This window comes from Saccopteryx leptura, chromosome 3 (genome assembly GCF_036850995.1).
Source record: "Saccopteryx leptura isolate mSacLep1 chromosome 3, mSacLep1_pri_phased_curated, whole genome shotgun sequence".
Taxonomy (NCBI): domain Eukaryota; kingdom Metazoa; phylum Chordata; class Mammalia; order Chiroptera; family Emballonuridae; genus Saccopteryx; species Saccopteryx leptura.
In genome coordinates this window covers 118893677-118920558 of record NC_089505.1, presented here as the reverse complement: position 1 = coordinate 118920558, position 26882 = coordinate 118893677, and the positions used below count along the sequence as shown (strand labels likewise).

At 45.6% G+C, this 26882-nt stretch overlaps 1 protein-coding gene and 1 pseudogene across 1 annotated transcript in view; both read right to left on the bottom strand.

The window, feature by feature from the left end:
- KIF2C (kinesin family member 2C) overlaps positions 1 to 7344 on the bottom strand; it is a 28896-nt gene extending 21552 nt beyond the window's left edge. The window contains exons 1-4 of the mRNA XM_066376127.1: positions 6806 to 7344; positions 4997 to 5091; positions 366 to 467; positions 152 to 200 (exon numbers count right to left, since the gene is read on the bottom strand). Of these exons, the coding sequence (XP_066232224.1) occupies positions 152 to 200; positions 366 to 467; positions 4997 to 5091; positions 6806 to 6869 (310 nt within the window). The 5' untranslated portion in view covers positions 6870 to 7344. The remainder of the gene's footprint in view (positions 1 to 151; positions 201 to 365; positions 468 to 4996; positions 5092 to 6805) is intronic.
- Positions 7345 to 26395: 19051 nt separating this feature from the next.
- LOC136401801 (small nucleolar RNA U3) lies at positions 26396 to 26511 on the bottom strand (annotated as a pseudogene).
- Between the last annotated feature and the right edge of the window lie 371 nt (positions 26512 to 26882).

Sequence of the window (26882 nt, the reverse complement as noted above, 5' to 3'; positions counted from 1 at the left end):
GAGGAAAATATTTGGAAGACAGGGCAGGACTCAGCTCACAATAGCAGCCAATGGCTAAACTGGAGCAATGAGTCTACTTCACAGCTTCCTGAGTTCCAGAACATCAGTCCAGGCACAACCCATGACAAAAAGCCAGTAGAAATCTATTTACCTTCTTTTGGAGCAGGAATTTTGGAGTTGACTGATCTGCGTTTTTGTTTCTGAAAAGCAAAACACACCATCACAAAATATGGCTTTTATCAATTCCCAAGGGCCCATGTGCTGTGCTGAAGTCCTAGGCAGTTCCAAGAAACAATCCAGTAAAGAGCCAACAAGCCAAGTGAATCCCCTGGGGCACTGGCTTCAACCAGATGACAGGCACCTACCTGAACCCCTACATTCGCCTGCAAGGGCAGATTATCCTTCGGGTGTAACGGACGAAGCTGTAAGAGTTCTGGGTTTATTGAGGCCACATCATCAAAATCAATCTGCAAGAAGCATGTAAGTTTCAATGAAACAACATTGCTTGTTTTATTTACCTCTAGATTCAGACTTTACCAACTTTAAGTTCCACCAGGTACTAAGAGCAATAAACAAATATTTATGCCTTAGTTGTGGTTTACCATCTAGACGGATATTGGTTTCTGATTTCCAAGCTAATGGTAGAGGTCAGTGAGAATGAGGTGAAGAGGAAGATAGGCAGGCAGGCAGTCCACAGTAGATCTAGGTCACCTGGCTCCCCTACTGTTCTGCTGGGCAGTGGGGTCCTGCTGGGCACAGTACCCCAAACACTTCTTGCTGGCTGACACGGAGGTGTCTACAAGTTCTAACTGTCCCAGTGATGGTAAAAATGGAGGGCCCTTCAGGATCTTATGAGCAGGGACAAGTTCCCAAGAGCTGCTACCTAACCCTAAGTCTATCTACATTTTCTAATGGGCCCAGAAACTTCTTCCCAAGTCATTGTCCTGCTCTAGCCTGCAATGAGGTCACAATTCTAGGTTTACCTCACCAGAGGCCTGAAACTCTAGACACAACTCAAACTTCATCAGGATACTTCAAACACACCAGGGTGAGAGTTTTACCTATTTATTAACTGCCCTATTCAAAAATTTATTATGGCCCTGGTTGGATAGTTCAGTTGGTTAGAGCAGTGGTCCCCAACCTTTTTTGGGCCACGGACTGGTTTAAGGTCAGAAAATATTCTCATGGACCGGCCTTTAGGGTGGGACGGATAAATGCAAAAAATACAATTATGCGACCAGCATAAAAACTGTGGTATTTTTAGCCTGACCTCTGGTGGCGCAGTGGATAAAGCGTCGACCTGGGAACACTGAGGTTGCCGGTTCAAAACCCTGCACTTGTTTGGTCAAGGCATATATGGGAGTTGATGCTTTCTGCTCCTCCCCCCTTTCTCTCTCTCTCTCCCTCCCTCCTCTCTAAAATGAATTAAAAAAAACAAACTGTGGTACTTTTAAATATAATTGTCAAACTTACGAGACAAGCATCAAGAGTGAGTCTTAGACAAATGTAACGGAGAGAATCTGGTCATTTTTTAAAAATAAAACATCAGCCTGACCAGGCAGTGGTGCAGTGGATAGAGCGTCGGGCTGGGATGCGGAGGACCCAGGTTCGAGACTCCGAGGTCTCCAGCTTGAGCGCGGGCTCATCTGGCTCGAGTAAAAAGCTCACCAGCTTGGACTCAAGGTTGCTGGCTCAAGCAAGGGGTTACTCAGTCTGCTGAAGGCCCACGGTTAAGGTACATATGAAAAAGCAATCAATGAACAACTAAGGTGTCTTAACGAAAAACTGATGATTGATGCTTCTCATCTCTCTCCGTTTCTGTCTGTCCCTATCTATCCTTCTCTCTGACTCTCTCTGACCCTGAAAAAAAAAAAAAAAAACTTCATGAAATCTTAATAATTAAAAAAAATAAAAATAAAACATCATTCAGACTTAAATATAAATAAAACGGAAACAATGTAAGTTATTTATTCTTTCTCTGCGGACCGGTACCAAATGGCCCATGAACCAGTACCGGTCCGCAGCCCAGGGGTTGGGGACCACTGGGTTAGAGCACTGTCCTGAGACACTGAGATTGTGGGTTCAATCCCTGGTCATGGCACGTACAAGAAACAACCAAGGAATGCATAAATAAGTGGAATAACAAATCAATGTCACTCTTCTTCCCTCCTTCTAAAATCAATAAAAGAATTAAAAATTTTATTATGCATAAATACGGTGGTAAAAAGAAGGTATTCAAAGATAAATTAAGGGAGCCTGACTGGGCGGTGGCGCTGTGGATAGAGCGATGGACTGGGATGAGGAGGACCCAGGTTCGAGACCCTGAGGTCGCCAGCTTGAGCACAGGCTCATCTGGTTTGAGCAAAGCTCATCAGCTTGGACCCAAGGTCGCTGGCTCCAGCAAGGGGTTACTCAGTCTGCTGAAGGCCCACAGTCAAGGCACATATGAGAAAGCAATCAATGAACAACTAAGGTGTCACAACGAAAAACTAATGATTGATGCTTCTCATCTCTCTCCGTTCCTGTCTGCCTGTCCCTATCTATCCCTTTCTCTGTCTCTGTAAAAAACAAACAAACAAAAGGCCTGTGGTGGTGCAGTGAATAGATCATTGACCTGGAACGCTGAGGTCACTGGCTCAAGACCCTGGGCTTGCCCGGTCAAGGCACATACAAGTAAGCAATGAGCAACTAAAGTGAAGCAGCTTGGAACTGCCCACCCCTCCTTGCTCTATAAAATCAGTAAGTAAAATCTTAAAAAAGGCCCTGGCTGGTTGGCTCAGTGGTAGAGAGTCGGCCTGGCGTGCAGGAGTCCCAGGTTTGATTCCCGGCCAGGGCACACAGGAGAAGCGCCCATCTGCTTCTCCACCCCTCCCCCTCTCCTTCCTCTCTGTCTCTCTCTTCCCCTCCCACAGCGAGGCTCCATTGGAGCAAAGATGGCCCGGGCGCTGGGGATGGCTCCTTGGCCTCTGCCCCAGGTGCTAGAGTGGCTCTGGTCGCCCCCTGGTGGGCAGAGCGTCGCCCCTTGGTGGGCGTGCCGGGTGGATCCCCGTCGGGCGCATGCGGGAGTCTGTCTGACTGCCTCCCCGTTTCCAGCTTCGGAAAAGTAAAAAAAAAAAAGAAAAAAAAAAAGAGTGTAAAGGCAGCAAGGCACCAGGCCTGATCACACAGTGGGGAGCTACCACATTTGCCCATGGCACAGGATACTTGATATGATACAAAGAAAAAGGTTAATTGGGGCCAGATCTTACTTTCTTTAGATTTTATTTATTCATTATTCATTTTTAGAGAGAGAGAGAGAGAGAGAAAGAGAGAAGGGGCAGAGGAGCAGGAAGCATCAACTCCCATATGTGCCTTGACCAGGCAAGCCCTGGGTTTGAACCGGCGACCTCAGCATTCCAGGTCAACACTTTATCCACTGCACCACTACAGGTCAGGCAGGACCAGATCTTGAAAAGGTTTTGAATGCCTCACAAGAAGTTTGGACCTATTCCACAGGCAATATTTGAGCTGGAGTGAGATTCAATAAGAGCTGTATTTCTAGCCTTGGCCGGGAAGTTCAGTTGGTTACTAGAGCATTGTCCTGATATGCCAAGGCTGCAGGTTCGATCCCTGGCCAGGACACATAGAAGAATCAACCAATGAATGCATAAATACGTAGAACAACAAATCAATGTTTCTACCTCTCAAATCAACCAACAAATATATATATTTTAGATTTTATTTATTGATTTTAGACAGAGAAGAGAGAGAGGAAAGGTGTATGGAGGGAGGGAGGGTGGCCAGGAAGCATCAACTCGTAGTAGTTGCTTCTCGTATGTGCCTTGGCTGTGCAAGCCCTGGCTTCAAATCGGTGACCTTAGCATTCCAGGTGGAGGCTTTATCCACTGCACCACCACATGTCAGGCTTATTTTTGTTTTTGTATTGTACGTATTGATATTTTATCATCTGGCATTTTAGAACCAGCACAAAAGATTTGTTGACTAAATCCTCGCAACAAACCTGTGAGGTAGATATCATCACCCTCATTTTTGATGAGGAAACTGAATTTCTAAGAACAGTAGAAACATGCCTGAGAACACACAAAATAGTGGCAGGGACAGATTAGAATCCAGGTTTTCATACTCCTAGCCTGCTGACCTCTTCACCACACCGCAATGCCTCTAAAATATAAATGTCTTAGTCACAGCTCTTCTCTCCTCAAAATCCAAGGCATCCCACTGCCTACAGAATAAAATCGCAAACATTTTAGTGCCAGAGATGAAGATCCGGAACTCTGAGCCTTCTACTGCCAGGAGCTAGTTTCACTAGTCCCCATGAGGACCATCTGTTAAACCTTCTTGCCCACTCCCACAAGCCCAGCTCATCCTCACTGAGTTCCACCTCTGTTCCACCGCTGTTCTAGCACTGTTCACTTGGGCCATTTATAACAAGTTACCTTTTGTTACTTGGTATTCAGAAACATACTTTTGTCTTTTCCACTACTAGGTCATCAATTTTGCTCAGCAATTATCATATGCATTCAGAAGATAGGTTGCGTGAGCAAGGTTTTAGGATTCTGTGCAGTTTGCTTTATACAAACACACCAGGAACTGTTGATTGCTTCAATTTAGAACAGGGCTTTACTGAATAAAACCCCAATGTAGCCCAGGAGGATCATGTTTGAGATCAAGGAGAACACAGCATTAAAGACACATGCTCACCCCAGTCAGGTAGCTCAGCTGACTAGAGTATTATCCTGATATGCCAAAGTTGTGGGTTCGATCCCAGTCAGAGCACATACAAGAATCAACCAATGAAAGCATAAATAAGTGGAACAACAAATCAGTTTTTCTCTAAAACAAACAAACAAAACACAAGGCTCTCAGCTTTGCGCAGGGGCAGGATCATAGCCAATGGAGTTTATCTGAGGCATAATTATTACTAATAAAACCACAGACACACACACAAGGCTCTTACAAGTTCCATTTTCACACATATTTTTTAGGTAGGACCTACCTCTTTGCCCTTTGTGGCACCTCCTTCTGTCCATTCCACTGAAACAAAAGCTTTCTCCAAGTTCACAGTTTTTATGTTGGCACTGTGAATTAAGCCTACAGTATGAAAAGGCCAAAGTTATCCATCTTTTTCACTTTTAGGATCCCATGGAGACTCTCAATGTGGAGCAGACCTAAAGGAAAAGACAGCTGCCTTTTTTTTTTAACAGTTGGAGACAAATCTCCTAGCACTTCATCCTTAGGACATCCCATAGGGAGGTAGGCAGAGAGCAAGTCTTAAAACCAAGTTGCAGTGGATTTAGGATTCAGCCCCATTCAAAAGAGAGCCTATATACAGAAATGTTTAACTGAAACCTATGTATTGGTCAATGATACCTCATTAAATTTAATTTTCTAAATAAATTTAAAAAAAGCCTACAGAGTAGGGTGATAGTATGTTTGGGCAGGGGAGTCACTACAGTAGTCCTTGGGTGAATTGTTCCTCAACACAGCACTGAAGCTCTAGTGCCCTCGAGTTTCCCTGCCTCACTCTGGACGGTTCTAATGACTCATGTATTAGACCTGTCAGAGCTGCCCTCGCTGCTTAATTAAAAAAAAGAAAAGAAAAAAAAAGCCCTGGCCGGTCAGCCTGGCGTGCGGGGGACCAGGGTTCGATTCCCGGCCAGGGCACATAGGAGAAACGCCCATTTGCTTCTCCACCCCCCACCCCTCCTTCCTCTCTGTCTCTCTCTTCCCCTCCTGCAATCAAGGCTCCATTGGAGCAAAGATGGCCCGGGCGCTGGGGATGGCTCCTTGGCCTCTGCCCCAGGCGCTAGAGTGGCTCTGGTCGCAGCAGAGCGACGCCCCCGAGGGGCAGAGCATCGCCCCCTGGTGGGCAGAGCGTCGCCCCTGGTGGGTGTGCTGGGTGGATCCCGGTCTGGCGCATGCGGGAGTCTGTCTGACTGTCTCTCCCCGTTTCCAGCTTCAGAAAAACACAACAACAACAACAAAAAAAAAAAAAAAAGAGCCTGACCAGGCGGTGGCGAAGCGGATAGGGCATGGTACTGGGATGAGGAGGACACAGGTTCGAGACCCCGAGGTCGCCAGCTTGAGTGCGGGCTCATCTGGTTTGAGCAAAGCTCACCAGCTTGGACCCAAGGTCGTTGGCTCGAGTAAGGGGTTACTCGGTCTGCTGAAGGCCCGCAGTCAAGGCACATATGAGAAAGCAATCAATGAACAACTAAGGTGACGCAAGGAAAAACTAATGATTGATGCTTCTCATCTCTCTCCGTTCCTGTCTGTCCCTATCTATCTATCCCTTTCTCTGTCTCTGTTGTATAAAAAAAAAAATCAAAGGAAAAAAAGAAAAATGTATTGACTAAAAATAAATAGAGAAAAAAAAGTGACAGAACCGCAAGCTCCTGAAGTGCAGGGATCTGGTTTATCTTGTTACCCTGAATTCCAGTGCCTGACACACAGAGATGCGCAGTATTCATAGGAGAGCAGAGAGCCAGGAAGCCGAGAGCTCTACAAGACCAGGACAATTTCAGCGGAGAATTTTGGAGGAGAAATTAATCCAGCAATCCTAACTTCCCTGAGAGGTCCACGGACGGGAGGATCCCCTCCTACTACCAGAGGACGGGAGGGGGCCAACAGCTAGTTCGGAGGCCGCTCGCTCGGGGTCGGGAAGACCGAATGCCAGTGCAGAGACCCGGTTCTGTGGGGTACGGGGAACCCCGGCAGTGTCTCAGGGCTCTGCCGTAGGGGGAGGGGCAGTAATTTCACCGTCTCACAGCCCAAGGGCACCGTGGCCTGGGAGCCCGCCCCTTACCATTACTGCGTTGAATCTTGATGTCGAGACCGGGATACAAGCGGGCCTGAAGCGACGAGTCCATTGGGCAGTCGACAGGTGCGCCGGAAAAAACAAGAGAAGCAAAAAGTCCCAACTCTGCTAACCCTACAAAGTCCCAACGCCGGGTAAACCGCCGCAGTTTAAATCCCGCGCGCCAGCGTCCCTGAACGTCCACACGCTGTCGTCAGCCTCGCTTCCGCCGTTCAGCGGCGGGCCTGCCGCCTTTTGGGATATGTAGTCTCCGACGTTTCCGGCGCCTGGGACCGCCCACTCTCTAGCCGCAGCTGCCAGCGCAGGGTCTGCTGGGAGCTTCAGGATCCTCTCGGGGAGGGAGCGTTGTTTTATTTCTTCTTTTTTTCTTCTTCTTCTTCTTTAGCAGCTTTGAAAGCCCTACTTCACCGGGGTTCCACATCCCCAGAGTCCCAAATCAGGAAAGCCTCCAAATCTGCCCAACCTACATTCTAGTCCCAAACAAATTTAACCAGTACCAGTCCCAGACAGAAAAGCAAAAGCAAGAATTCAGAGGAAAGCCAGAAAATTTATTCAGTAAAGCAAAAAGAGGTGCTTTACCCTTATACTTGATTTTTCTGCCAAATTGTCCAAATTGTTGAATTTAGGAACCAAGGGTGTCCACCGGAGAACTGACTGGACCCCACAGAAAAAGCAGGAGCCCTGGAACCGCTTAGGTGGCGCCTCTCCTCGGGATTCAAGTGGGGCGGGGCAGCTCAGCGGAGAGTCCGTCCAATTCGGGGTGTCTCTAGTCAGTGATGGGAAACACCAGATCCTAGACGAGCCCGCAAATGTTATAAAGTACTACACTCCAGATGCTGAAAGGCACTGTACCTCTCTTCATCAAGTTCACGTAGAGATATCCAGTCCAGATAAATTTTGAAGAGTTTTATTGAAGGAGGAAATTTTAAATATGCCAGCAGCATATGGCTGACACGGTACATCTGCAGGCCCAAAATAGTGCAGCCTCAAAAATAGTTCTGGGGCTGCTTATATACCCTTGATAACATGCGGCAGAAGAGAGCATGACATTATGGCACAACTATTAATAAGATTATAACATTTGTCTAGGGGATAAGACCCTAGACAGAAACATTAAGACCCTCAAGGTAACACAATCAAAGATATTTACAAATCTTTCAGGGTTCCTCTTCCCTCACTAGCCTAGAAGTATTTTACTCTCAAGATTTCTAGGAAAGGGAGGAACTACAATCAGTGAAAGGTGGTATGTAAATTCTGCCTATTAAAAGGGAAGAAGTTTCTCAGTTAACCTTAATCTGTTAAGAGAATTTAAAACCAAATGACCCTTGCCTGACCTGTGGTGGCGCAGTGGATAAAGTGTGGACCTGGAAATGCTGAGGTCACCAGTTCAAAACCCTGGGTTGCCTGGTCAAGGCACATATGGGAGTTGATGCTTCCAGCTCTTCCCCCCCTTCTCTCTCTCTCTCTCTCTCTCTCTCTCTCTCTCTCTGTCTCTCCCTCTCCTCTCTAAAATGAATAAATAAAAACTAAAAAAAAAACAAAAACCAAAAAACCAAATGACCCTAGTCTTCCTTGTAAATCAGGAGACTTTTACATTCCTTTTCCTCCATTTTCCAAGGAAAGGGACAGAAAGGCCTGACCTTTCCTCCCAGAATATTAATTTGCAGCTTTTTGGTACTGTAAAGCCAGTAACCACGGCCACCATCACAGCTGCCTGGCCAGTGCAGGTTCGCATTAGATTTGGACAGACGTTAATGAAACAACAGAGCCAAGAACTGGTGGGCCATTAGTTTTAATCCTAGCTTGCACCCAGCAGGCAAGAAATATACACAGTGGGAAAAACACTTCCCTTTCCATTCAGGGCTCCCAAAGCCACTGACTTATCTGAGTTTTCTAGAATCAGAGGTTTCTAACCTCACCAGTCTCATTCACCTCTGTTCCCCATCTTTTTCTCTCTGCACAAACTTTACACAAACTGACTTCTCCTTCAGCACCCCACCATCTTGGCTGCCTCTTCTCCACGTGGCCTTTCTCTGCTCTCTACTCTAATGCTAATCTTAGGAACCGAGATATTTTTCTTTTTTATTGATAGGTTTTAGAGAGGCAAAAAGAGGGAGGGAGGGAGTGAAGCATTCATTTGTTGTTCCATTTAGTTGTGCGATCTTTGGTTGCTTGTAGTGCGTGACCTGGCCAGGGATCAAACCTGAAACCTTGGCTTTTGGAACCACACTCTTAACTTGCCATGACTTTTAAAATTATTTATTTATTTATTCATTCATTTTAGAGAGGAGAGAGAGAAAGAGAATGAAGGTGGTGGTGGTGGTGAGCAGGAAGCATCAACTACCAGATGTGCCTTGACTAGGAAGCCCAGGGTTTCAAACCAGCAACCTCAGCGTTCTAGGTCTATGCTTTTAGCCACTTGGCCACCACAGGTCAGGCAGCTTTTCTTTTTCTTTTTCTTTTTTTAATTTTTATTTTTTTATTATTTTATATTTTTAATTATTATTATTTTTTTTTGTATTTTTCTGAAGCTGGAAACGGGGAGAGACAGTCAGACAGACTCCCGCAAGCGCCTGACCGGGATCCACCCGGCACGCCCACCAGGGGCAACGCTCTGCCCACCAGGGGGCGATGCTCTGCCCCTCTGGGGCGTCACTCCGCCGCGACCAGAGCCACTCTAGTGCCCGGGGCAGAGGCCAAGGAGCCATCCCCAGCGCCCGGGCCATCTTTGCTCCAATGGAGCCTTGGCTGCGGGAGGGGAAGAGAGAGACAGAGAGGAAGGAGGGGTGGGGGGTGGAGAAGCAAATGGGCGTTTCTCCTATGTGCCCTGGCCGGGAATCGAACCCGGGTCCCCCGCACGCCACGCCAACGCTCTACCGCTGAGCCAACCGGCCAGGGCCAGCTTTTCTTTTTCTTAATTAAAATTTTTAATTGAATTTATTGGGGTGACATTTGTTAATAAAATGATACAGGTTTCAGGTGTATAATTCTATATATAACACATCCTCTGTAGATTGCACTATGTGTTCACCACCCCAACAGAATGGTTCTCGTTCCTGGCTGTTTTACCCAAGGATTTCTGTACTGCTGGGTTCCCCCAAACTGGGAAATTTCAGTGTGGTGTTTGAGTGAGGGCTCTGGGGCCCTACAGACATGGGTTCCAATCCCAAATCCTGTTACTAGTTCAGTGACAGGGACAAGTTAGAAACTTGACTCTGGATTCTTTCTTTGCACGATGGGGAGGGAGCATGTTTTCTCACTCGCAGAGTTACTGCCAAGTTTAAAGGAGGGACTATGTAAAAAATAATACTTAAAAATAAAGGAGGTATTATGCTTAAAGTGCATGGAAAATGCATTCACTAGATACCCATTGTGTTTTCCGGGTGCTGGGCATGGTGCTAGGTCCTGGCAATAGAAGTTTTTGCTCTCTTTGACTTATTTTCATATGAACGGGTGACAAAAAAAGTAGATAACAAGTAAATGATGAATTGTGTAAGTGCTCTGAGGAAAACCAAAAGCTGAAATAGAGAATAATGGAGGAACCTACTTTAGGTAAAGTGGCCAGAAATATTTAACTGGAGTCTATAAAATAAGGAAGAACAGACCATATCAAAATGGAGAGCAGGGAGATGAGAGCCTTCCAGACTAAGATTTGAGAATGGTATATGCAAAGGCTCTGAGGCAGGAACAAAAACTTGGTTTAGATACAGGGGTCCCCAAACTTTTTACACAAGGGGCCAGTTCACTGTCCCTCAGACGGTTGGAGGGCCGCCACATACAGTGCTCCTCTCACTGACCACCAATGAAAGAGGTGCCCCTTCTGGAAGTGCGGCGGGGGACCGGATAAATGGCCTCAGGGGACCACATGCGGCCCTCGGGCCATAGTTTGGGGATGCCTGGAAGAACTAAAAGAAGCCTGTGTGGCTGAAAGGCAGTAGGTGAAGGAGAGAGGAGAGAAATCATTTAGCTCCTTGTAGTTTATAGTAATAATTTTGGCTTTTATTCTAATGAGAAGTCATTGAAGTTTAAGCAGAGGAATGACAGGATCTGAGCTACATCTGATGTTACCTATATCAGGTTTGTTGCTATGTGCAGAACTGATTTTGAAGGGAGCAAGACTGGAAGTAAGAGCACTTAGCAGTCATGAGAGTATGCTTGCCTAGCCTGGGATAGTGACAGTGGAAATATAGCTAACAGAATGTATTACAGGTATCTATTGTTTGGGGAGTGGAGTGAATGGGTCTTGCTGATGGATTTGTGAAAAAATTTCAATCTAAAATTGTAAGGCCAGTAGCCGTGGCTACCATCACAGCCGCCTGGCTGGTGCAAGTTTGCATTTGATTTGGACAGATGGTAATGAAACAACGGAGCCAAGAACTGGTGGGCCATTACCTTTAATCCTAGCTCGCACTGTGGTAAGGTATCAAAGAATTGAAAAATTAATATTAATATTTTAGGAGAGGAAAGAGGGAGCTTTTCTGGCTTACAGAGACATACTGTGTAGAAAACCCCCTTTTTACTAGGAAGCTTAAAAGGCGTTTTATAATTTGGGCTAAGCATACAGAGAGATTTTGTAAATATGATTTTTATACTGGTGTGTGATTTGCACCAACTCAGGATAGACAACAACATTGTACTGTAAAGAGATTTTGTGCTGGGGAGACTTAGATTCCCCTTTCCCCCACCTCTGTGAGAAACAGAGTAAACACCTAGCCAGGTGAGGGGGAAGGGGAGAGAAGGCAACCCCTTTTCCTGTCCTCTCTTTCCTTCTTTAATGGGCCATTTGTGGATGCTTATTCCCTGGCACCATGTAGACTCCTCCTCCCCTCCTGAAAACGTGTAATCAATGTATATACCTCTAAACAAAGAAATGGCAAATGAACACTAGAAAATTTAGGAATATCTTTTCATATGTGGAACAATATTTTTCACTATTGTATTACCTTGTAAGTTTTAATGTATAGAAATATATTTATAAGTCCTATTGACAAATGTTATAAGCTTGCTAATGAATTGTGTCATCTCTCCCCCTCCTCTTTTTCCTCGCCAACCTGTGTGTGATCAAAGGTATATAACCTGCTCAGGGCTATAGTTGGAGCACACGATTTAGGTCAGCTATGCCCTGTGCTAGCCATATGCGGCCGGCATATTATTATATCTCCTTTTAATAAAACTCCTTAAAATTCACTTGGACTTGGTGTCTCTACATAAACCCAGCAGAACGGTACTTTATAACAGCACCTGGTGAGCGAGAAATACACACAGTGGGAAAACACTTCCTTTTCCATTCAGGGCTCCCAAAGCCACTGACTCATTCAAGTTTCCTAGAATCAAAGGTTTCTACCTCACCAGTCTTATTCACCTCTATTCCCCACTCCTTCTCCTAACCCGCCATTCTGGCTGCCTCTTCCATGTGGCTTTCCTGCCCTGCCTCCATGGGCTCTTCCTAGAACAGTGATGGGCAATCTTTTGAGCTTGGTGTGTCAAAATTCGCCAAAAAACTGAGCATAACTCGGTGGTGTGTCACTTCGAGAAAAAAAACTATAATTTCACGATATTTATAGTTTAAATAACAAAAATGTATAATTGTAATATATAACTGTATTTAATAAACCAAAAACTAATTATTTAACTTACCTGCTTAGTGACTTCTTTGTTCATCTGTCAGTAGGTTTCTTTTGTTGGTCTTGATATTATTTAACTTGTGTGGGGTGCCGTGAACTTAGATAAGTGAGGGGGAAAGGGAATTCTTTAACTAACCTGCCTATTAGTGACTTTTTTGTTGCTGAATTTCATTGGTTAAATCTTCAATTGAAGGTTGGTATTTTGTACACTTCAAGCCCAAGCATGCGCTAGTAACTTCTTCTGTCAATCTGTTTCTTTTGTTGGTTTTGATATTATTTAACGCTGAGAATAAGGTCTCACAAAAGTACGTAAAGGGAAAAATTGTGAGTAAAGCCATTGCTATATTTTTCAGGGTGCTAAAAGTGTCTAGTAATCAGTTCCAGGCCCTCCAAATTTCCTGTTCGTAGTGGCACTCCTCTTGATTCTCCAAGCAGCACCTTTCCAGATTCTCAAGCTTTGACCTCAAGTCAACAAACACCTGAGCCCAGATGCTGTCTTAAAATTCTGCAAGTTGCATCTTATGTAAATTAAGATGGCTGCCGCTATTTCTAATGGCGGGAAATGGCACCCATAGCACAGGCCCTCGCCTCTCCCAGCCTTCCCCTCATCTCAGTAATGATGGTCAATTAGAAATCCATGACACCCCAGAACAGTAGATTGGATGATGGCTGCTATGGTTATGTGGTTACTGGTAATGGCGATCACCAGCTGGGAAGGGACCCCAGAGATGCGTCGCTGCTCCCTGCTCCGCCGGCCAGAAGTGAGGTCAAAGATCCCCTAACGGCCTAACCGGAAGTCCCAGAACTAGACGCTCTGTGCTGGAGTTCTGTTGTTTTGGCCTACAGACCTCCGACACAAAGTGTCTACACTACAGCAAATGTTTTATCCTCGGCTACTGCACCTGGCTGTGCAGGAGCCGAGGATGAACCGTCCTTCTCAGTATGTGGCCCCATACTTCTCTGGTATGCGGCTGCATGCGGCCACGTGTCATCGAAAATGGCTAAGCGTGTCAGTGCTGACATGCATGTCATAGGTTCCCCATCACAGTCCTAGGACATAATCACTCTTCCTCAGAACAACGTGATCTCTTCTCCTTTTAAACCTTTTGGCATGAAAGCCCTTCCTCAACACACATTAGTATAGTCACGCCCATCCCAAGCAAGAAGGAAAACTAATTTTTTTGTTTTTTACACAGACAGAAAGAATCAGAGAGAGGGATAGATAGGGACAGACAGACAGGAACGAAGAGAGATGAGAAACGTCAATCATTAGTTTTTCGTTGCGACACCTTAGTTGTTCATTGATTGCTTTCTCATATGTACCTTGACCGTGGGGCTACAGCAGACCAAATAACCCCTTGCTCGAGCCAGCAACCTTGGGTCCAAGCTGGTGAGCTTTGCTCAAACCAGATGAGCCTGCGCTCAAGCTGGCGACCTCTGGGTCTCGAACCTGGGTCCTCCACATCCCAGTCCGACGCTCTATCTGTTGGAATCCATGGGAGTCCGAAAGACCAGAGTAACAGGCTTTATTGAATGGAAGAAAGGAACCCTGCTGGGCACTTCTCCCTAGGAGAAGAGCACCGGTACAAGCTAGAGGGACAAATTATATGGGGTCAAGAAGAATTTCGAGCATGTGGGTGTTGAATCAAAAGTCCTGGTATGCCGTCCTGGTATGTCCGGAGCCCCTCCTTGGGGTGGCTTGTCAGCTTCTTGGATTCCTCTGTCTCAGGGGCGATAGTCCAGTAAGGGTGAGGTCTGACAGATAGGCGGAACATCAAGAGGGCAGTTTGGAATACATATATCTATCACTATCCACTGTGCCACTGCCTGGTCAGGCGGGAAACCAATATTATCACCTGGGCGATGGGCATCCACATGGGCAGTGCCATCATTAACAAAGTGAGCAAAAGATATTTTATCTGCTCAAAAAAATGAAATCAGGAGGCTTGCCAAGTGGCTTGGTTGGTTGGAACATTGACCAGATATGCAAAGGTTGCTGATTCAATCCCCATTCAGGGCACATACAGAGAACAGATCAAAGCTTTTGTATTTCTCTCCCTTTGTCTCTTACTCTCTCTAAAATCAATCAATAAATTATTTTCTTTAAATTAAAAAATAAAATGAAACCAGAACATAAGAAATGGAGAATTTTAAATGCGCCATCAGAAGAAAGGAACTTAAGAACTCAGAGACTGGCCTGACCTGTGGTGGCGCAGTGGATAAAGCGTTGACCTGGAAATGCTGAGATCACCAGTTCGAAACCCTGCACTTGCCTGGTTAAGGTACATATGGAAGTTGATGATTCCTGCTCCTCCCCCCTTTCTCTCTCTCTCTCACTCACTCTCTCTCCTCTATAAAATGGATAAATTAAAAAAAAAAAGAACTGAGAGACTGTTTCCATAAATGCCTGATTTACAGAAGATGAAGAGACTTATTCCTCGACCAGTGAACACCCACTAAGACTCTCTTCATCCTTAAGCCAGTGAAATTACTGCTTGGACTGGCTAAAATTCTCCCTTTGTGCTGCTTGCCCATATATATATCCTGTTCCAAACCCTAACACACTAGCCCATAGCTTGCTACAGCATGTGTTCCAAAATTACAATTCCTTTGCTATTCCCAAATAAACTAAATTTCTGGTTGTAAAGCCAGTAGCTGCGGCCACTATCACAGCCGCCTGGCCCATGCAGGTTCGCAATGGATTCGGACAGTCAGTAAAGAAACAATGGAGCCAAAAACTGATGGGCCATCATCTTTAATCCTAGCTTGCACCTGGCGAGCAAGTAAAAACACACACTGGGCTCCAAAACCCACTCACATTCAGTGCTCACAAAGCTACTGACTTATCCGAGTTTCCTAGAATCAAAGGTTTCTAGTTCACCAGACTTATTCACCTCTGTTCCCCATCTCCTTCCTTCTCCAGCATAAACTCTGCACAAACTGGCTTCTCACTCAACACTCCGCCATCTTGGCTGCTTCTCCTGGCCTCCTCCACGTGGCCTTTCTCTGCTTTTCTCTGCTCTCTCCTCTAATATTAATCTCAGGAACCAAGAGAGCAAGCTCCCGTTCTGCCCCCATTTTATAGTGTAGAAATCAAAACCTTTAATCCAATATACAAAATAGGGAAGTCTCTAATACAAAGTCACTTATCTGAGGCATGATGGGATTGCACCACCCCACATCAAAAAGGGTGGGAAAGGCTTAGTCCTAAAACCAAGCCCCAGGCTACAAGGATTCTGCCTGCCCACAGCCCACCCCCAACACACATTAATATCACCTGGACAACGGCTTCCATGTGGGCAGTGCCATCTTTAACAAAGTGAGCATAATATATTTTATCTGCCCAACACTGGTAATTTGAGCTTTCTTTCTTCAGTTTACATCTTCATTTAGGTTGACAGGTTGGTTGTGGGGGTGAAGGCGAAGGGGTAATCATGGATGACTCTTGGTTTCTAATAGATATATGTATTCCAAACTGCCCTCTTGATGTTCCGCTTATCTGTCAGACCTTACACTTACTGGACTATCGCCCCTGAGACAGAGAAATTCCAAAAAGCTGACAAGCCGCCCCAAGGAGGGGCTCCAGACATACCAGGACTTTTGATTCAACACCCACATGCTCGAAGCCCCCCAAGGAGGAGCATTCCAGACATACCAGGACTTTTGCCTCAGTATCCCCTCTGGCTCTCCCAAACACTATATAACTCACCCCTAGACTGTAACTGGTGCCCTTCTCTGCCGGAGAAGTGCCCAGCAGGGTTCCTTTGTTCCTTTCAATAAAGCCTGTTACTCTGGTCTTTTCGGACTCCCATGGATTCTTACAGTTTTTAGCTAGAGATACTGAGTGGATGATGAACCATATCCTGAAATAGGGGAGTGGGGCCATGAGGGGAACAGGTTGGGGAGGGTAGGTCAAGGGTTGGTTTTATTTTGGTCATGTTGAGTCAGATGTCCAGAAAACTTTAGAGTGGAGATAGCAAATGAGCAGTTGGATATACAAGCTAGGAGCTCAAAGAGAGACCAAGGCTAGAGATAGAGATTTTGAAGTTATTTTATGTAGAGAATTTAGTTAGAGTCAGAAAACTGGAGGAGACATCCTAGTGTTGGGGACCAAAAGCCCCAACACTAGGGCTTTGCAGTTTATATTTTTGGGGGACAGAGGTGTAGGGAACTGGCAGTAAGCTGACAGTCTGCCCAACCTCCCACCTCACTTGCTTAGTGAAGTTGCTAAAGGCTATTTTTTTCCACACCTTCATGTTAGCTGTGGTACTGGATTGTTTATACTAGGGGTCCCCAAACTACAGCCCGTGGGTTGCATGCGGCCCCCTGAGGCCATTTATCTGGCCTGCTGCACTTCTGGAAGGGGCACCTCTCTCATTGGTGGTCAGTGAGACACAGAGTGCGACATCGCTCATGTACATTACTACTTCCAGTGACGCGGGATACATGCTTCACGGCTCCGGAACCATGTCATATCACTTATTATGGCTAGCAGTGACAAATATGGAACTGGACATTGACCATCTCATTAGCCAAAAGCTGGCCCATAGTTCCCATTGAAATACTGGTCAGTTGTTGATTTAAATTTACTTGTTCTTTATTTTAAATATTGTATTTGTTCCCATTTTGGTTTTTTACTTTAAAATCAGATATGTGCAGGTGACTTCCCTGGCCTCCATCCCTCCTCGGGGCCAGGGAACCTTGCTGGGTGGGATGCGCTGTACTCAATAAAGCCTTTTGTTATTCCACACTTTGCGGCTCTGGCCCCCTTCCTTCCTTCTCAGCGGGAAAAAATATCTTACATTTTGATGCCGAAACCCTGGAGGAGTTTGAAGTCTGCAAGGACCGCTCCTCTTTCCTTCCCCTCCAAGAAAGAACCAGGATCTCTGACCTTCCACCCACTTTGGCGCATGGTGCGGGAAGTCCCCTGCCTCCGCCTTCCTCTCAGTTCTTTCCTCCGAGACTCCCTGTCCGAAACCGTAGCTACATCAGGGAAGTCTTTCCGTCTGAGTGCGTGTGCTTGTGGAGACGTCTGGAGCACATCCACTTTACCTTTTCCGTCTGTGGCCAGACCTTGAGTTTTAGGATGCTAATACTCAAATCTGACCACTCCGAGGACTGAGGGTGGCTGTGGGGGCACAGGAATCTCCCTCCTTAAAGAAGAAGAAACTGTTCTTCTTCTCCGCTGTGGCCAGGCCACAGAGCCCACTGAATTAGCCTCCTGAAGGGACTTTTGGTGTTAACACCCTCACCAATTTAACTATCGCCAAAAAAGCTGGGAACTGATTGGAGATCTCTTACATACACGGCTTCTAATTATTCACGCACCCGTCCTTAATCTCTGTGCTGCCTGTTCCACCGCGCAGGCCTTTTTCTGGCCAGAGAAACCTCACCTAAAACCTCTACTCCTGATCTTTCCTTCTCTGCGGACTCCCAACTCTCTCTCCCTCCTGTCTGACCCCCAGGGGTGCCCCTCTCTTGGGACTTTTCTCTGGTCCTTCTGCAGACCTCTTTTGTGCTCGAGTCTCTTCCCTCTGAGAGCCCCCTCCCCTCCCTTAAAAGAAAAAAAAATTAAAAAAAAAATCAGATATGTGCAGTGTGCATAGGGATTTGTTCATAGTTTTTTTTATAGTCCAGCCCTCCAACGATCTGAGGGACAGTGAACTGGCCCCCTGTGTAAAAAGTTTGGGGGCCCCTGGTTTATACTCTTCCTATCCCCCATATCCCTTGGAAAGACTGGAGGCAGTTTCTTTTTATCCTTTGTCTTGTGAAGTTAAAATGTTAGTATGGTGGGGGTTTTCTGCAACTTGGGAGAATTCTTGGGATGCCTTAGAAATGTGACTTTGTTTTAATGTTCTCTTTGATTTGCTAACGTGCCGCAGACCAGCACCTCCTAATTCTGGGTCTTGAGGGAGAATGGTGCAGAATTAAGAAAACAGACTCATTAAGAAAAAAGGATGGGGCCCTGGCTGGTTGGCTCAGCGGTAGAGCGTCAGCCTGGCGTGCGGGGGACCCAGGTTCGATTTCCGGCCAGGGCACATAGGAGAAGCGCCCATTTGCTTCTCCACCCCCCCCTTCCTCTCTGTCTCTCTCTTCCCCTCCCGCAGCCAAGGCTCCATTGGAGCAAAGATGGCCCGGGCGCTGGGGATGGCTCCTTGGCCTCTGCCCCAGGCGCTAGAGTGGCTCTGGTCGCGGCAGAGCGACGCCCCGGAGGGGCAGAGCATCACCCCTGGTGGGCGTGCCGGGTGGATCCCGGTTGGGCGCATGCGGGAGTCTGTCTGACTGTCTCTCCCCGTTTCCAGCTTCAGAAAAATACAAAAAAAAAAAAGAAAAAAAAGATGGGATCAGGAGGCCTCTTCAATGCTGATGGCAATATCCGAGAACTCCATAGCCCCAGTTTGCTTTATTATATAGCCATATGCAAATAAGGACATCTTTGATTAAAAGTTACACATCTGAGACAGAAACAGGAACTCTCCTAAAGCATAAACTGGAATCCCCTTACCAAGCATAAGCGAAATCAACCAACATCTGAACAAACAAAAGGTGAGAGGAAGGGCATGTAAATTGCTTCCAGCAACTTAAGCAAGCAGGTGAAGTGGGTTCAAATACTCAGCATGATAGCCAATATGGAGGTGGTGGGGGCAGAACTTAGCCTTTTGCTAAGCCTGGAATCTACAAAGATTTTTTTGCCACTTGCAGTCTACAACACTAATGGTTTCACTTTGCCCTATAGATAAAGTAGGTAGGTAGGGGGTGGAGGCTTGCTTTTGGCAAGCTATCTCTTGGATTGCAAAGAGAGCATCCCCTAGTCCATCCTTTTTCTCTTTAAGCCTATTTTTCTTAATTCTGTGCTGTTCTCACTCAGGACCTGGAATACTAGCCACACTGGTTCGCAGCTTCCTAGGGAGAGTGTATAGATGGAGACCAGAAGACCCATAATTGAACCATGGGGCATGCTGACATTTTGAGGTAAGGAAGCAGAAGAGGAGCAAAGAAGATGAGATTAGGATTGTTTGAAAGGATGTGGAGCCTCAGAAGAAATGAAGGAAAAAGTAACTCTGGAGAGCTGCATGGAGAGCAACTAAGAGGAGGACATAGAAGATGCCTCAGAAATAAGATTTCCTGGCCTGACCTGTGGTGGCGCAGTGGATAAAGTGTCAACCTGGAAACACTGAGGTTGCCGGTTCAAAACCCTGACTTGCCTGGTCAAGGCACATATGGGAGTTGATGCTTCTTGCTCCTCCCCCTTCTCTCTCTCTCTCTCTCTCTCCCCCCTTCTCTCCTCTCTAAAATGAGTAAATAAATAAATAAATGTAAAAAAAGTTACTTTGCATCAGAGACTTCCTTGTTTGTATATTGGATTAAAGATTAAAAATAATAAAAAGAAAAAAAGAAAAAAAAAAGAAATAAGATTTCCTGCCTGACTGTTGGTGGCGCAGCGGATAAAGCATTGACCTGGAAATACTGAGGTTGCCAGTTCAAAATCCTGGGCTTGCCTGGTTAAGGCAAAAATGGGAGTTTATGCTTCCTGCTCCTCCCCCTTCTCTCTCTCTCTCTCTCTCTCTCTCTCTTTCCTCTCTAAAATGAATAAATAAAAATCTTTAAAAAAAATTAAAAAGAAATAAGATTTCCCAAAAATGTGTAGCCTAGATCCCATTCAAACTCTAGACTTGTTTCCTTCATTATTTTTTTCTGAACTATTTCAAAGTTTGAAGCATCATGACTCTTTTTTTTTTTTTTTTCATTTTTCTGAAGCTGGAAACAGGGAGAGACAGTCAGACAGACTCCCGCATGCGCCCGACTGGGATCCACCCGGCACGCCCACCATGGGGCGACGCTCTGCCCACCAGGGGGCGATGCTCTGCCCATCCTGGGCGTCGCCATGTTGCGACCAGAGCCACTCTAGCGCCTGAGGCAGAGGCCACAGAGCCATCCCCAGCGCCCGGGCCATCTTTGCTCCAATGGAGCCTTGGCTACGGGAGGGGAAGAGAGAGACAGAGAGGAAAGCGCGGCGGAGGGGTGGAGAAGCAAATGGGCGCTTCTCCTGTGTGCCCTGGCCGGGAATCGAACCCAGGTCCTCCGCACGCTAGGCCGACGCTCTACTGCTGAGCCAACTGGCCAGGGCACATCATGACTCTTTAGCTATATTTTAGCATGCACCTTCCAAGAAAAAGAACATTTTCCCACATAATCATGATATCACTATTCTATTTCAGTAAATTAGAAATAATTTTCCTGACCAAGCAGTGGCACAGTGGATAGAGCATTGACCTGGGGCGCAGAGGACCCAGGTTTGAAACCCTGAGGTCTCTGGCTTGCGTGCACGCCTTTTAATCTTGAGTGCAGGCTCACCAGCTTGAGCGTGGGGGCGCTGGCTTTAGCATGGGATCATGGAGATGATCCTGTGGTCGCTGGCTTGAAGCCCAAGGTAGCTGGCTTGAGTCCAAAGTCACTGGCTTGAGCAAGAGTTCACTGGCTCAGATAGAACCCCTGGGTCAAGGCACATATGAGAAAAGCAATCAATCAGCAACTGAGGTCCTACAACAAAGAATTGATGCTTCTCATTTTTCTTCCTTTCTGTCTGTCTGTTCCTATATGCCCTTCTTGCTATAAATAAATAAATAAATAAATAAATAAATAAATAAATAAATAAAATTCTCTTGGACCTAGAGGCTATTATGCTATGTGAAATAAATCAGAGAGAGGAAGCCCTGGCCTGATAGATTTGTTGGTTGGAGCATCGTCCTGATACATAAAGGTTGTGGGTTTGATACCCAGTCTCAGGGCACATACAGGAACAGATCTCTCTCTCTCTCTCTTTCTCTCTAAAATCAATGAATAAATTAAAATATATATCAGAGAGAGGAAGACAAATACCATATGATTTCACTTATATGTGGAATATAACAAAAACTGTGGTAAGATACCAAAAAGCTGCAAAATTAATATTGATATTTTAGGAAGGAAGGTCAGGCTTTCTGTCCCGTCCTTTCCTTGAGGAAGGGAGGCAGAAGAATGTAAAAGCTTCCTGACTTACAAGGACAATGGGTCATTTAGTTTTAACTATAGAAGAAAGGTTGTCTGAGGAACTTCTTTTCTCTTACAATAAGAGATAGAATTTACATTCCACCCTACATTGATTTTGGCTCTTTCTCCCTGGAATCCTGAGAGTAACATACCTCTAGGGAAAGGAGAGGAGATAGACACTAAAAGATTTGTAAATGTTCTTGACTCTATTACCTTAAAAGTTTTTTTTTTGTTTTTTTTTTTTTAGAGAGGAGAGGGAGAGTCAGAGAGAGAGAGAGAGAGAGAGAGAGAGAGAGGAGAGACAGAGAGAGAGAAGGGGGGGGGAAGAGCTGGAAGCATCAACTCCCATATGTGCCTTGACCAGGCAACCCAGGGTTTCGAACTGGCGACCTCAGCATTTCCAGGTCGACGCTTTATCCACTGTGCCACCACAGGTCAGGCCAAAAGTTTTAATGTTTTTGTGGATCCCCTAAACAAACGTTGTAAGCTTATTAATGATTGTGCCATGATGTCATGCTCCCCCCAGCCTGTATGTAATCATGGGTATATAACCAGCCTCTGAAATGTATTTGGCACACATGATTTGGGTCTGCAATGCCCCATGTTAGGCATGTGGCCGGCATATTTAATAAATTTCCTCCTTTAATAAAACCCCTTAAAAATTCATCTAGACTTGGTGTCTCTACATAAACCCACGAAAGTGAGGTACCGGTACTTTACAACAAAACAAATAAAGCAGAAACAGATCCATAGATGCAGAGAATAAGCTTATAATTACAAAAGGGGTGGGGAATGGTGGGAGAATGAAAAAAAAAAAAACTAAGACCCAATGATATGTTATCTATAAGAAACCCACTTTATCTATAAAGACACATACAGATGAAAAATAAATGGATGGTGACCCTGGCCGGCTTGCTCAGTGGACTGAGCATTGGCCTGGCATGTGGATGTCCCAGGTTCAATTCCTGGTCAGGTTCAGGGCACACATGAGAAGAGATCATCTGCTTCTCTTCTCCTCCCTCCCCCCCCCCCCCGCTCTCTCTCTTCCCCTCTTGCAGCCAGTGGCTCGATTGGTTCTAGTGTCTCAGGTGCTGAGGATAGCTTGATTGATTTGAGCATCAGCCCCAGACAGGGTTTGCTGGGTGGATCCTGGTCGGGGTACATGCGGGAGTCTGTCTCTCTATACCTTAAAAAATAATAATGATAAAGTAAATGGATGGATATAGATATACTTTACTGACACTAAGCAAAAGAAAGTGTGAATAGCTATGTTAATTTCAGACAGAGCAGATGTTAGAGTGAGGAAAGTTGCCAAAAATGCAATTTGTTTTAAAATAATCCAATAATCCGCCTGACCAGGCGGTGGCGCAGTGGATAGAGCATCAGACTGGGATGCAGAGGACCCAGGTTCAAAACCCTGAGGTCCCCAGCTTGAGTGCAGACTCATCTGGTTTGAGCAAAGCTCACCAGCTTGGACCCAAGGTCGCTGGCTCTAGCAAGGGGTTACTCGGTCTGCTGAAGACCCGTGGTCAAGGCACATATGAGAAAGCAATCAATGAACAACTAAGGTGTCGTAACAAAAAACTAATGATTGATGCTTCTCATCTCTCTCCGTTTCTGTCTGTCTGTCCCTATCTATCCCTCTCTCTCTCTCACTGTCTCTGTAAAAAATAAAATAAAATAAAAGTAATCCAATAATCCAGTAGGCAAGAGGTGATGGATGGGGATACAGGAAATAATGGTGATCATGTTTTTTGTTGTTGTTGTTTTTTGCAGAGACAGAGAGTAAGAGAGGGATAGATAGGAACAGACAGACAGGAACAGAGAGATGAGAAGTATCAATCATCAGTTTTTCTTTGCAACACTTAGTTGTTCATTGATTGCTTTCTCATTTGTGCCTTGACCGCGGGCCTTCAGCAGACCGAGTAACCCCTTGCTCAAGCCAGAGACCTTGGGTCCAAGCTGGTGAGCTTTTGCTCAAATCAGATGAGCCCATGCTCAAGCTGGTGACCTCGGGGTCTCGAACCTGGGTCCTCTGTATCCCAGTCCAACACTCTCTATCCACTGCACCACCGCCTGGTCAGGCTGGTGATCATGAATTGAAAGGGCGTCCTTGCACTCAATTTTTGTTTGCTTGAAAATTTCTATTTAACAACAACAAGGAAGAAGAAAAAGAAGTGAAGAGGGGTTGAGGATTTGAGGAACTAAAGTAAAAAACAAAAAATCCGTGAGGAGACAAGGTGGTTGGGAGCCAGCTGTGAGGAGACTGAGTGCAGCCAGAGTGGAAGAGGGTCAGGCACCGCGGGATAGGGGGAGGCTGAGATTTCTTTAGTTGTGCTCATCACTGTCCATTCTTTCCCTGTGCCTCCTCCCCACGGTCCTGGGTTGATCACTACCTGTCCTATTGCCTCACTCCATACATGGGTTGAATAGCAGAGTGATTACACTCAAAATGAAAGGATGAGCAACACGACCAGGATGAGGATTCATTTAAAAAGCATCAGGAAGCGATAAAGCAAGGAAGATAGAAAACAAATGAGCCAATTGCTTGTGACACACAGTTGATGGATAATCCAATAGCTATTCCCAGCCCCCTTCTTCCTTATTCATCTCCACACCAGAGATAGAAAAAGCCACATACTCGCTTTCCCAGATTCCCAGGCACTTAGAGCTAGCCATGTGACACAGTTCTGGCCAATGAGTGTTCTGGGCAGGATATGTTGTTTTCTGATAGGAGGGAATGGCTGGAGGATGCTTTGCTTATAACAGTCTCATGCCTTTTTCTTGCCTTGAACGTGGATGTTCTGTCTGAAGTTGTGACAGCTACCTTGTGATCATGAGGTTGGTTGATAGTCATCAGATCAATAAATCCAACACACTCAGGAGCCAAGTAGGAAGGTAGGACGAGCCCAAGAATGTCCCTGGCTAAACAGTTGAACCAATGCCAGCAACCACCTACATCCAGACTCCTTATTGTGTAAGACAAAACAAAACAAAGCAAAACAAAACAAAGCAAAACTTAAAAACCTATTTGTTTAAGCCCCCTTTATTCATGTTTTTTTTTTAACCTGAAGCTAAAAGCATTCCTAAGTAAAAATATTCCTGATAACTTTGTTCAATAATTTGGGAGAAAGTGACAAACTTGGGATTCAAAGAAATAAGAGAAAGGGGGAAAAGGCAGAAGTCAGTAAAAGAGAGATTTAAAAAGAATTAAAAAGAACTAGTTTGTCTTTCCAACTTGGGCCCAACAGAAGGGCTCTTGCAAAGAAGGGTGGTGAGAAGAGGTGCTGTTTTGCCTCCAACAATGTAGTGACCAGAGGCTACACCGTCAGCATTCACAAGCCCAGCCATGGAGTGGGCTAAAAGAAGTGTGTCCCATGGGCACTCACTGAGATCCACATGCCACAAAGAAGATGGGGAACTCCAGATATGTGCATTGACACCAGATTCAACAAAGCTACCTGGGCCAAAGGAACAAGGAATTTCTTTTTTTTTTTTTTATTCATTTTTTAGAAAGAAGAGAGAGAGAGAGAAGGGGGGAGGAGCAGGAAGCATCAACTCCCATATGTGCCTTGACCAGGCAAGCCCAGGGTTTCGAACTGGCGACCTCAGCATTTCCAGGTTGACGCTTTATCCACTGCGCCACCACAGGTCAGGCCAAGGAATTTTTTATACTGTATCTTGGTGTGGTTGTTTAGAAAACTTAATGAGGATGAAGATACACCAAACGAGGTTTCTGTGTTGGTCACCTACATACCCATCACCATTTTCAAAAATCTTCAGACAGTTCACTGTGGATGAGAACAAACTGCTGATTGTTGAATAAAATAAACACTTTTTAAAATCTTAGTTGTTTGAAAGCCTTGATGAGGCCCTGGGCAGTTGCTCAGTCAGTTGAGAGTGTCCTCCTGAAACAACAAGGTTGCTGTTTCGATCCCTGGTTAGGGCACACATGGGTACAACAAATGCTTCCCTTTCCCCTCCCCACTCTCTCCCTTCCTCTCTCTGTCTTTCTAAATAAATCAGTTAAAATTAACCCCTGGCCGGATAACTCTGTTGGTTGGAGTGTTGACTGGAGCACGGAGGTTGGCCGGTTAGATTCCCCATGTCAAAGCACATATAGGAACAGTTTGATGTTCCTGAAGCTCTGTCGCTCCACTGCCTCTCTTAAAAAAAGAAAAAAAGCGCCTGACCAGGCAGTGGTGCAGTGGATAGAGCTTCAGCCTGGGATGCGGAGGACCCAGGTTCGAGACCCCGAGGTCGCCAGCTTGAGTGCGGGCTCATCTAGTTTGAGCAAAAGCTCACCAGCTTGGACCCAAGGTCACTGGCTCGAGCAAGGGGTTACTCAGTTGGGTGAAGGCCCGCGGTCAAGGCACATATGAGAAAGCAATCAATGAACAACTAAGGTGTCGCAAGGCGCAACGAAAAACTGATGATTGATGCTTCTCATTTCTTTCTGTTCCTGTCAGTCCCTGTCTATCCCTCTCTCTGACATTCTCTCTGTCTTTGTAAAAAAAAAGAAAAAAGAAAAGAAAAAGAAAAAAGGTCAAACTGTATCCTATGGATCAAAATGCAGACGTTAAACGCCTTTATAGCAAAGCTCAGATTTGTACCACCCAGCAGGCTGTCCTAAAGCAAAGCAAAGTAACTACTTAGTAAACCTCTCTTGTTAAAGACCCACATTCCACCAAAAAAAAAAAAAAAAAAAAAAAAGCTGAAAGATCCTTTAAAAAAAAGTTATCTCCAGACTTACAATATTTAAAAGTAACAAAAGAACGAAACGAGAGAACTATTGTAAAGGTAAAATGCGAATCTTTCTCACACAGGAATCCTAAAGAAATCATCATACCAAAAATTAAAAAATAAAAACTGAGCAAAATTTCTACTTGACAGTCTTCTTCTAACCAAAAAGAGAGAAAACCACTCAGAAAGCATAATCTCCCTCTTTATCTCTGACGAGAGAAAAAGGACGATCATCAATGGTGAATAGCAGTTGCTAAAACAACATAAAAAACCAGTTTCACGCTCAGAAGAAAACATGATTTTTGGCCCTGGCCGGTTGGCTCAGTGGTAGAGCGTTGGCTTGGCATGCAGGAGTCCCAGGTTCGATTCTCGGCCAGGGCACACAGGAGAAGTGCCCATCTGCTTCTCCACCCCTCCCCTTCTCCTTCCTCTCTGTCTCTTTCTTCCCCTCCCGCAGCCAAGGCTCCATTGGAGCAAAGTTGGCCCGGGCGCTGAGGATGGCTCTGTGGCCTCTGCCTCAGGCGCGCTAGGATGGCTCTGGTTGCAACAGAACAACGCCCCAGATGGGCAGAGCATTGCCCCCTGGTGGGCGTGCCGGGTGGATCCCAGTTGGGCGCATGCAGGAGTCTGTCTGACTGCCTCCCCGTTTCCAACTTCAGAAAAATACA